Below are 12,839 nucleotides of genomic sequence, written 5' to 3'. Positions count from 1 at the left end.
GGTCAATAGGCAAAATATAAATATTAAATTAGAGCATATTTTTCCTTACATTTTTACTTTCAAATTTGCTTACTCAGAAAATATGGGAAAGTCCAAAGAATGTCAGTGTTTTGTTCAAATTTTGGAGAAATTCCAAGCACATTGTTTTAACTTCCTTTTAAGACAAATTTTAGAGTTCTTAACTTTACGTAAAAATAAAGAACCACTACATAAAGAGAAATGTTGCTTTCATTCATGTTTTATTCTTGAATAATACAGAGATTATTCTGACCTAAAATCAATTTGATTTTAGGTCAACAGGCATTTCAAGAACTGAACAAAAATACCATAGGCACTTGTTTTCCTTTAATTAAGAAAATCTATCACATTTCAATTATATAGAGAAGGGAAATTATTTTTCTGGCAAATTGTTTAGTTTTCCCAACCTTTTTAGTTGTTCCTTGTTATTTAAACCAGGCCTTACCAGAATAATGTAACATTTTGGGATGAAGATGAAAACCAGTAATCCTCCACTGGAGCACAAAATGGAGAAGATCTCTACAGCCACCATATATTTCCCCTTTGTGCTCAAATAGGTTGGAACAAAGGACAGCCAGACACTGCAAAAAACCAGCATGCTAAAGGTAATGAATTTGGCTTCATTAAATGTGTCTGGTAACTTCCTGACTAGAAAAGCCACCAGGAAGCTGATAATTGCCAAAAGACCCATAAAACCAAGGACAAAGTAAAACATGATGGTTGACCCTTCCTTACATATCAATATAATTTCCTTTGGCATGGAATACATGTCAACATCTAGGAATGGGGGAGCGATTGATAGCCATATTGTAGAAATAATAGTTTGAATAAAAGAGCAAGAAAGGACAATAGAAAGACCCAGTCTCTTCCCCATCCATTTTCTAATTCTGGACCCTGGCTTGGTAGCAATGAAAGCTAGAATTACAATAATAGTCTTTGCCAAAATGCTAGAAACTGCCACGGAGAAGATAATGCCAAAAGTAACTTGCCGAAGAAGGCATGTCCATTGATGAGGCTGGCCAATAAACAGCAAAGCACAGAGAAATGAGAGCAGGAGGGAGATGAGAAGAATGTAGGTGAGGGTCTCATTGTTGGCTTTCACAATAGGTGTATCATTGTTTTTAATGAAGAGCCAGAGCAGAAAAATAGTAATAGTAGAAAAAGTAGCAATAAAACTGATAAAAACATTCCCCAGCATTTCTTCATAGGACAAAAATGTTACATATTTTGGAAGGCAGAAATTTTGCTTCTCATTTGGATAGTGATCTAGTGGACACTGAAAGCAATTCTCCATGTCTGTGGGGAAAGAGAAATATATTTTTATTCTTTCTATATATAGCTGTTTTGAAAATGATATTGGAATAATCAGATCTGTTTTAAATGTTTATCCATATAGACAGTTGCATGATGAACAACCAAGGTATGTCAGCAAATCATTAGTCATGATCCTAGATCATTAGTGGGCAACTGCTCCTCTATCTACTATCTCTTACCCTTCTGGTCAGAAATCTTCTCTGTTGGACAAGGGAGGCAATCATAGCAGCAAAATGGTTTCCCTTCCTTTTTGGCCTTCCTGTAACCTGGATGACAATTGTCATTGCAAAGAGAAATAGGCTTTGTCTACAGATAAAAGAAAGCAAAAAAAGTTTGCCATCTTGCTAATACACAAATAACCATGAATAATTCAGAAGAAATTCATATATATATTCATGTTCTATGAATGTATCCCAGGGTCTGGTTAGATCCCACAGGGTTGGCCTTCTCTAGGTCCTGTCAGCCAAACAGTGCTGACTGATGGGGCTGAAGAGAAGAGCCTTCTCTGTGGTGGCTCCAGTTCTCTGGAATCTTCTCCTCCCGGAGATTCACATTGCTCCCACCCTCCTGGCCGTTTGAAAGGCTTTAAAAATATGCATTTGCTGGCAGGCCTGGTGCCGTGGAGTGTTGACATTCTGCTCCAGACGATAGTATGCTTGTGTATGACTCTGGTTGAATGGTTTTAATGCTAAGATTTTAAATTTTGTATTGTTTAAATTTTGCATTGCTTTAACATTTAGGGTTTTAAAATTTTGTATTCTTTCATCCTGTACACTGTTCTGAGTCCACTGGAGAAGGATGGCCTATAAATGCAGATAGATAGATAGATAGATAGATAGATAGATAGATAGATAGATAGATAGATAGATAGATAGATAGATAGATACATAGATAGATAGATAGAGATAGATAGATAGATAGAAAGAAAGAAAGAAAGAAAGAAAGAAAGAAAGAAAGAAAGAAAGAAAGAAAGAAAGAAAGAAAATGGATGGATGGATGGATGGATGATTTATAATGAAGAATCTTTTTGATTTCCAATTGTGTTTATTTGCATCCAGAAAGTCATATTGAGAGTGATAGCTAGGCAGTGAATCAGATTAAAAGAAAAATGATATTACAACTTCAGCCTGATGATGGTGAATGTGATTTCACCGAAACGTCGCATAGACATGCAAAATATTACACGGGGCAAAACCCGAACTCAGAACAATCTACACACACACACACACATATATATATCTGCAAAAATCAAATGCCATATAAATGTCATATTTTGAATTTATTAGGATTTCTCAGTGATATTTCTTTATTATTGATCATCTTACAAGTTTACAATTAAAAATACTTCAAATGGCGATAATAACTTAAATGTATGAATATAGCTCCCAAATATACTAAAGTCATAATTTTAAGTGGAAACCATATAATTGAATGCAATCAAATAAATATGACATTCCTGGATCGGCACATTTAGCAAGAACAGTTGGCATGCTTATGATTACTGCAAGTGAAGGGCTACCAAAACTTTTACTACCACACTGTGGGCATAGTTTATGCATTTTCTTTCAACATCTTTCAATGCAAATTGGGTGCTTTTGGGTGGAGCTCCATTTTTGCTACCCCACTGCATCTCCACCCCCCCCCCGACGAGGCAGTAGCTCACCTCTGATTATTGCATCCTGATATTTTATGTAAAACATAATATTTGAACTTTTCTATTTTTTTGGGATTGTTTCTCCTATGTCTTGGGAATTTGACATTTCTTTCTATATTTCTGCTGTTATTTCAGACAACTTTCTGAGATATTTGAATAAGAGTTACTTCAAAAAAATATTTTTTCAAGCTTTATAACTTTTGAATAGAACGGAGAGGACTTACCTCATTATACCACTTTGGCCAGGTTATGGTTTCCTCTGAAATAGCAAATGTTTTTTCTTCAAGAGACAAGAGTTGTATGTCTCCAACTTTGACTCTAAGAAAGGAAAGATTTGGGAAAGTTACCCAGTTGATAATATCAAATCCAGTTTCCATTTCTCCATTTTGATTAAAGAAAATCGTTTCCCCAACGCTGTTGTTAAATGAAATGGTTTTCACAAAATGGTTGAGCTGAAGAGAGAAGATGCAATTATTATTATTATTATTATTATTATTATTATTATTATTATTATTATTATTATTTTATTAGATTTGTATGCTGTCCCTCTCCGGAGACTTGGAATATCAGGATATATTTAATGACATTGCTCTTTTCCATTTAAGTTTGTTTCATGTATAACAAATCCCCAAACCCCCAACACTTTACTCTTAGATTATCTATGGTTGATCTATCCAGATTCCTAAGAGGTCAGTAAGGGGCAAGTACAAGTGCACTAGAGTGCCTTCCATCCCCTGTTCTATTGCTCTCCTATATCTCCTATGCCTTTCTTCTATTCCTATATCTCTTCTATTCTTTCATTGATATGTTCTATTACTATATCTTCTTTTCTATTATTTCTTAGATATATTTTACTATGAGTATCTCCTTTATAACCTTCATCATGTATTTTACTATGTGTATATAGATATATACCCACTAAAATCCTCATTGTGTATTGGACAAAATAAATAAATAAATAAAATAAATAGGCAGAAAACAGGGATTAGAATACTGTTCTGGAGAAAAATGAGGAATTAGGATGAATAAATACATCTTCTGAGAAGTTTTTGATTGCTTGATACATGTTGCCATGCAAACTCATGCATAAAGGTAATTGAATTGTGAATTCTGAGAAACTCTCGTGAAAATAATCTATAAGAAATACAATATCAGATACGATGAAGCTTTATCTATGTTTTTCTATGGTTAATTGAGCAGATTTCTCCATGCAAAAGTGGAGCTGCTTAGAATCATGATTTCAATATAGTAGTAGCAATAATAATAATAATAATAATAATAATAATAATAATAATAATAATAATAATAATTACTACTACTACTATTATTATTTAATAATAATAACAATAATAATAACAACAACAACTACTACTACTGTTGTTGTTGTTGTTATTATTATTATTATTATTATTATTATTATTATTATTATTATTATTATTATTATTATTAATTAGATTTATATGCCGCCCCTCTCTGAAGACTCGGAGTGGCATGTATAGAACTATTCAGGAACAGTTAAGTACAAATGCATCATATTTAGGAAAAGCATGTTATAAACTGTTAGAATAGAGCTCACATGTGTAGCAATACTAACCTTCACAGCTCGTATCAGCTATTTCACAAAATGGTCTTAAGAAATATCAACGTGTAAGACTATTCTAGTTAGATTAGTATCTCTTCCATGAGCCACAATGAGCTATTGGAAATATGTTTGTCCAGGACATTACCTTCCAGAAGTGTTGAGCCAGTAAGCTTTGGGTTGCTTCATGGACACTCTTTTTCTTCTTTGATTGAAATGAAAGCATGTTATGCAAAGCAAATGCCATGGTGTAGACTGCATTGTAGATGCTGTAGCTATGGGAGGTAATGCTCATTTCAAAAATAGATGCTGGGAGATTTTCCAGTTTTTCCTTACCAGTGCAGGAGACCCTTCCTTGCCTGTCTATTGTGGATTCTGGAAAGAAACATCCAAAGGCCTCTTCCCAGAAACTCTGAATGAAGCCATCTTCTCCTTTAAAGCTAGCATTTATCAACTGAAGAAAGTAAGTGAATCTCGGGACCTCCTTTGAATGAACTGCTAAGGATAGGGCACCATGAAGCAAGTCTATGCCTTCTTTCTTTTCAAAGGGGAATGATGTGAATTCCATCTGAGCTGTCATAATGTAAACCCTTCCTTTTGCCATTATTGACACATCCTCATATGTTGACAATGAGGAAAACATTCTGAAAAATATCATGGTCTCAATTTCACCATAAACAATGGATACATTAGCAGTGCTTTTAATAATAGCATTATACTGATTTATTCCCTCCGCCACCATTTTATCAATTTCACTAACTGATGTAATTACTGGGAATCGTTCTATATAATCAAAGCAGATTCCTCTCTCAGAAAACATAGGAAGTGCATCCTGGACAAATCTCTCCCCATTGTTATCATTGTCATATAATACCCCAATCCATGTCCACTGGAAATGCAACAGTAACTCAAGAATTCCTTTGTATTGTCTGTGTATGTCTGGAAACATCTGGTGATAGGAAACAGCTTGAGTTTTCCTATTCATTTCAGAAGCAGAGCCATAGGTAAACTATAGCACATAAACAAAAATTGTTTTAGAGAATTAATAACTAGATAAATCTCTTTTATATATCTTTTTCCGCAAAAGAATTGTTGTCATAAAATTTTCTAATCCTATAGACCGAATGTGCTGAAAATCAGATGCCTTGCTATATAACAATGAGAACATATCACAGAAATGTAAAAATATGCTTTGGAAAAAGATAGAAAAAGAATATCCAGTAGACTGAACTCTAATAAAGATGAAAATTATAACATTTTTGGAGATGAGTTCAGTCAGTATAGCATGTATGCATGTTGGAACATCAAACAAAACTATTCCCCCACTACTGTATTTTCATTTCTCACGAAAGGGAAATGCATATTCTTTACAGGTTTTCATTACCAATTCGTAGTAAGGAGAAAGGGAATTTCTATATATTTTTCTAATCTATTTATTCCCAAAGGGAGAATATTAAACCTAAAGGAAAAACCTAAACAGATAGCCAAAGATTTAAAACCTGGAAGGGAACTCTTACTTGTGGAATCTTGTAAATAGAGATAATAGCTGCCATGTGGATACAAACTTCAGAATTAGGTCCTCCAATAACTGACACTAATTTATGTTCTGTTTCACACTTGTAGTTAGGGATTAACTTGCCTTGTTTTGAGAATACTTCCATTGAGGCATGATATGTCCAGCTTGCAATAAAATTGCTATTAAAGATATGGAAGCCCAGGGTGAGATTGGGCAAAATCTGGGGGTTTTCATTGATTTCCTCTATAGTAAATGCCAAAGACTTAATGTGTTGGTAGAGCTGAGTCACCACCCTGAATTGAAACGAAATGTTGATTACAGCTCATTGGCATCAAGACATTTGTTAAACTCATAGCTTTAAATGTAATGTTCTCAAAACTACCATCAGATGAGCTTGCATTGATCAAATCAGTTAAGCAAGGTTTTTTCCAGTCCATAGAAGTCTTACAATACTAAAATAATTAAGTAGTGTGTTGTTATGAATAACTATCATTTTGAAATCTGTTCCTCTGTTGACATTCATTTTAGAAACAGTAAAAGTAAGAACAGCTTATAAGTATTAATGACTAGATTTTTTTTTTAATGGGGAAATTCTTATTTATTTCTTATTTATTTGTTAATTCAATTTCTATGTTGCCCAATCCAATGGGACCTATCTTATATTATTTACATACATTTCATAATTTAAAAATATGTTGAGTTTTTTAATGAGTTGAGCAACAATTAAAAACAAATTTATTTTGCCATGTCACTGAATTATTCCAATTTTTTTAAAGGAATAGGAGGTTCTTGAAATATAATGGGATATTTTTTTTAATAAAAACAAAAGAAATGAAAAAATATTATTTATTTTGTATTGCATATATTAGATTTATGACTATATTTCATGAAACTTTATTACAAAAATATTTCATCAATATACACTCATGCAACAAGCTACGAATAAAGTACAAAAAACTATTTGCAAAGTAATTTACAGATGAGTTCATTAGTATACTGCGGAAAACCTCTTCCAGAATTAAATGAGAATATGATCTGCCAAAATCATGAATTCAAAATCAGGAACTCATCCATATAAATGAGTTTAAGCAGAACTGTTGATTTCTAATGCATTAGTAATTGAACTTGACAACCAAGATAGCCTTAAACAATTTCTGTCTTCATGGACAAAGGGATAATATAATACAGACCCAGCACCAGATATCAAATTCAGTTCTGAATAATTAGTTTTAGATTCAAAAGTATCTTACTCAGTATCATAGAAAAGATCAGTAGAAGGTTTTTCATGAAATTGTATTGTTTTTGAAAATATATAGATTTGAGACAAAATAGCAGCAACAATGACATCTCCTGATTGATAGTACTTATGAAGAATTGGGACAGGGTCACCAATAATGCAATTCATGTTAGAAGTCTCTGAAACTGCTCTAAACAACAGAATTAAGAGCAATATAGACAGCTTCATTAATTTGCACGATAAAATTCCTTCTTTGCAGTCATTCATTTGTTCTAGTTTTAATAAATTATTGGCTGAATAGCACAGCCTAACTTGAATGACCACTTGCTTGGTTTATAGCACCAACCAAGAACATTAAGAACAACACCAACAAATGTATATAGTCTGCTTCTTTACATTATAGAGTAAATAATGACATGTTATTTCTGCCTTAGGTTTTAGTTTTGCTGGTGGTTAACGAAGCTCCCTTGAGACATGAAGATTAAAGGAAAATAATTGGGCTTAATTTTATAATTACCTGAAAAATAACAACCTGTTCAGGATTTCTACTGACATATCAAAGGAATATATTCAATATCTTTCATCAGCAGTGTGTGTGTGTGTGTGTGTGTGTGTGAATATATTTTGCTGATAATGAAAATAAAGGGAGACTAGTATAGATCTATTTATATCAATAGTAGTCTCCCTTCCTTTTCATTACACACACACATACACACACACACACACACACACACACATGTGTGTGTTCCCTCTAGCACAAGGACTAAAACACCAGCCTGAAGATGATGAGTGGGACCTCGTCGAAATATGGCCAGAAATCTCTGAATCCTACACGGGAAGAAACCCGAATATGCCAAGACCACAGGTTTCTTCCTGTGTAAGTTTCAGAGATTCCTTCCTGGCAACATTTTGATGAAGTCCCACTTGTCAACTTCAGGCTGGTACTTTTTGGCTTTGTGCTAGTGTGTGTGTGTCTGTGTGTTTTCCTGTCAAGTCACCCTGCAGATCCAAATATGGGAGGGAACTCACTGCTCCCTTTTGCCTCTCAGCCCCACTCCAGGGGCCATCCAGACACCAAATTATATTTTCAAACTTGTAAAGAATTGATAAAGAAATAGAAGGAGACTAGGATGGATCTATTTCAAGCTTTTTAGCTCTCGTCAGCTAGTCATACCCTTATAGGATTTGAAACTGGATTGGAGATTTTAATTTCTAGGACATAGGCTCTACTCACTTTTTTTCAGTTGAGCCAGGGGAAATTTAAAGTTTTTCTGTCAATTCAACTAGCAGATCCAAATATGGGAGGGAACTCACTGCTCCCTTTTGCTTCTCAGCCCCTAGGTGACTTGACATAAAAAAATTTAAATTTCCCCATGTAAGATTGATAGAATCTTGGCAACGTTTTGACGAGGTCCCACTCATCATCTTCAGGCTACTACCTTTGGATTCGTGCTAGGGCGAACAAAGTGTGGTCTGAGCTACTGCCCCTCTATAAATATTGGTGGGTGGGTGTGGAGTGCTGACTCAGCTGCTCTAAGTGGGTTGGTTGGCTGTGTTATAACATCCTGATTAGTTGCTGGGGTAACACCTTGAGTCGATGATGCAGTTGATGTAATGCAGATTAGTTGAAGCTTGCAAATTAGGGGTGACATCCTGAGTAGTTGTTGCAGTTGATGCATGCAGACAGCTGTTTTGTAGATATGAGAATAAAACTGAGAACTAGGAAAAATTATTTCTTTGAAGGTGTCCTTCTACATAATAAGGCCTTCATGATAAGAACCCCCTTTTTATTTGTTCCAGAAAGATGAAAACCAGTAATCTTCTACTGGAGCACAAAAAGGAGAAGATCTCAATAGCCATCATATATTATGCTAAAATAGGTTGAAACAAAGGACAGCCAAACACTGCAAAAGACCAACATGCTAAAGGTAATGAATTTGGCTTCATTAAGGAGGTGTCTGATAGCTTCCTGACTAGGAAATCTAAGATTACATCAAAATTTGACAACTGTAGCTAGAGAGACCTTTGCATAGGTTCGCTTACTGCACCAATTGTGACTCTACTTGGAACAGGAGGCTCTTCTCACAGTCACTCATGCCCTTGTCACCTCATGGTTAGACTACTGCAACATGCTCTACATGGGGCTACTTCTGAAAAGTGTTTGGAGACTATAGTTGGTCCAGAATGCAGCTATGCAAGCAGTTATGGATGCACCTAGGTACACCCAGACTACACAATTCTCCATGAACTGCACTGGCTCCCAATTGGTCTCCAGGTGCAATTCAAGGTGTTGAATTTAAACCCCTATATGGATTAGGCCAGATTATCTTTGAGACTGCCTTCAACCACATAGCTCCCAGTGACCAATAAGGGCCCACAGCTAAACAGTGTTGGCTGCCGGGCCCATGGAGGAAGGCCTTCTCTATGGCTGCTCTGACTCTTTGGAACCAGCTACCTCTTAAGATCTGGACTACCCCCACCCTACTGGCCTTCCTGCACCCTGGCATCCCATGGCAGCAACTTATTAAGTGTCATCCATATCCTGAATGCTTCAGCATACTGAAGCCAGGCTGCACCTCCAAACTCATAGTATGTCCTGAGGATGGTATCCAGGTATTTGATCATTGCATGAATCCTGTTTACTTCCTTCTCTACCACTACCGTGAAGTAAGTCATGAAGGAGTATAACAAAAAGCTCAGACACCTCTCTACCTTAGGCCTTTTAGGGTGATCATGGCCCTTTTCATCCTCCTTGTCCTTTTTTGGCTGCTCCCTGTTTAGTAATGTGAAATGTTAATATATTCCCCCTCCCAGATTTTTTCCTTCCTGATGGGAAGTAGGAACCCAGTGGTGAACATGTGTCACCCCAGGAGATAGCCTATGACGCCACTGTCATCAAAGGATCCCCATTACCCTGTGTGTCTGGGCGGCCCCCTGTTTGCTGTATGTTTGTTCCCTGGAGACTACCCCCTGTCCTACCAGCCATCCAACCACCCTAGGTTGCCCTTTTCTACTCTCGCAGCCCTTACCATTTCCCCCAGCAATGAAGAAACAGCCCTGATAAGGCACTCAGTCCATACTATAATCCTTCAATACCAAAGTACCCTGCTCATCCCCTTCACTGGATAGGGAAATGAAGCCAAGTGATAACTCCTTGTCAATTTCCCTATTGAATGGTAAGTCTGGCATACGCAAAAACTCACACAAACAGGGCTGTAATCAATAATTAATTGCTCAGCCCTCTTAGAAGCAGTCTGCGAAGGGACACTATCATACAAGCCAGTCAGCATCTAATGATGCAAACTGTTACCCTGTGCCAAGCTTTCTGTTGTGAAGGCAGTGACAAACTGGGGTATCTCCAAATAAGAGATTACGTAGCCCACTGATACACCACCACCCCAAGCTCGATGCCAAGTGTTTCACCATTCAATAGCTAAGTATGAGGTGATACTATTGACCCCAATCCAATGTGATCAATTGTCCAATTGTCTCACCACTCTCACCGGTTGAACCACTTAAAATTATACTAAAAAACCACACTCTCTCCCAATAAATGAGCAAGCTCCAGAGTGAACTCCTTAATGGCCCTCAATTCTGTCTTTTGGGCAACCTTCCCCAGCAATATCCTTATTTCAGTCCCATGCCCTTTATACTCACTCCTCATTGCTGCTACATTCTCCACTGAATTCCCTCACTCTTTGAGGTTGTCACAGCCATTTTTCTTGTCTAGGCATCCAGAAGCTGCAGAAATTCCAATACCGCCTTTGCCAGATTGCCATGTGTTTCGGCCTCCATGTGTTCGGTGCTTCTGGGCTGACTTGCTGCTTGCTACTGGGGCTACCATGTGTTTCAGCCTCCACGTGGCCAATGGTTTGGGGCCAACGTCTTGTTTGCCATAGAGGCCGGCGGGATAGAAAAGGGGCAAGTGGATGGTGTGCCAGCCCTTTTATACAGGTCTGCTGCCCATGCCCCCAGCCCCCATTGCTCATGTGCATATTTGTGCGAGATCACCCCTCTCCCCCCACTTCATACGCCAGGGCCATGCTATCCAGCCCCAATGCTTTATCCATTTATCCTCAATGGATAGACAGTTGGCTGAGCAACCACACCCAATGAGTTGTCCTCAATGGCTCCAAATATACATGGAAGAAGGTAGGCAGTGGGGTACCATAGAATTCTGTCCTGGGCCCTGTGCTCTTCAACATTTTCATCAATGACCTAGATAAGGGAATAGAGGGGGAACTAATCAAATTTGCAGATGACATCAAGCTGAGGATAGGCTAGAGGATAGGCTCAAAATACAGAAAGACCTAGATAGATTAATGCTGTGGGCCCAAACTAACAAAATGATGTTCAATGCCGAGAAGAGTAAAATCCTTCACCTAGGTAAAAAAAAAAACCTAGAGAAGCATAGAGTCTGGGAGGAATCTTACTTAGCAGTAGTGACTGTGAAAGGGATCTCAGAGTCTTGGTGGATAATTATAAGAGATTATAATCAACTAAATATGAGCTAGCAATGTGCAGCAGCAGCTAAAAAGGCCAACACAATCCTAAATTGTATCAACAGGGGGATACACTCCAAGACCAGAGAGGTATTAATACCACTCTATAATGCCCTGGTCAGACCACATCTGGAGTACTGTATTCAGTTCTGGTCACCACACTCCAAAAGAGACATAGAAACTCTGAAGAAGGTGCAGAAAAGAGCAACCAAAATGATTAGGGGACTAGAAACCAAGACTTATGAAGAGAGATTTCTGGAACTGGACATGGATAGCCTAGAGAAAGGAAGGGCCAGGGGGGACATGACAGCAGTCTACAGGTACTTGAAGGGTTGCCTCAGAGAGAAGGGGGTCACGCTGTTTTCTAGGGCCCCAGAGGGCCAGATGAGGAACAATGGTTGGAAGCTGACCAAGGAGAGATTCAACCTGGAAATAAGAAGGAACTTCCTGATGGTCAGAGCGATCAACCAGTGGAATGACCTGCCAGTGGAGGTTGTGAACTTTGGACATTTTCAAGAGGAGATTGGACTGTCATTCGGCTGGCGTGCTGTAGGATTTCCTGCTTAAGCAGGGGCTTGAACTTTCAGACAACTTTCTGAGGCATTTGAAGAAGAGTTATTCAAACAAATTGTTTTCTTAAAGCAATGATTTACAGGATCTAGTGATTAAACCACTTTGGTTTAATTATGGTTATGGTTTCCTTTGAAATAGTAAATGTTTTTTTTTTCTGCGAGAGACAAGAGTTCTGTCTTCAACTTTGACTTTTAAGAAATATTACCCAGTTAATAATATCAAATCCAGTTTCCATTTCTCCGTTTTGATTGAAGTAAACTGTTTTCCCAACATTGTTGTTAAATGAAATGATTTTCACAAAATAGTTGAGCTGAAGAGAGGTGAACTATCAGGATATATTTAATGATATTTCCATTTAAGTTTGTTTCATGTATAACAAATAGGCAGAAAACAGGGATTAGAATACTGTTCTGGAGAAAAATGAGGAATTAGGATGAAGGCCCCAT

General features: G+C 37.1%; 1 protein-coding gene across 1 annotated transcript; it reads right to left on the bottom strand.

Annotated features, from left to right (window-relative positions):
- Nucleotides 1-391: 391 nt before the first annotated feature.
- On the bottom strand, nt 392-11,162 carry LOC139154228 (vomeronasal type-2 receptor 26-like). The gene is made up of 8 exons (XM_070728656.1): nt 11,014-11,162; nt 9,804-10,091; nt 7,332-7,508; nt 6,083-6,374; nt 4,714-5,574; nt 3,211-3,438; nt 1,512-1,638; nt 392-1,314 (listed from the first exon to the last, which is right to left on the bottom strand). Exons 1-8 carry the CDS (start codon nt 11,160-11,162, stop codon nt 392-394), a joined length of 3,045 nt encoding a protein of 1,014 aa, XP_070584757.1.
- Nucleotides 11,163-12,839: the final 1,677 nt, after the last annotated feature.

This window comes from Erythrolamprus reginae, chromosome Z (assembly GCF_031021105.1).
Source record: "Erythrolamprus reginae isolate rEryReg1 chromosome Z, rEryReg1.hap1, whole genome shotgun sequence".
NCBI classification, from domain to species: Eukaryota; Metazoa; Chordata; class Lepidosauria; order Squamata; family Dipsadidae; genus Erythrolamprus; species Erythrolamprus reginae.
This window is presented reverse-complemented; position numbering and strand designations above follow the sequence as displayed.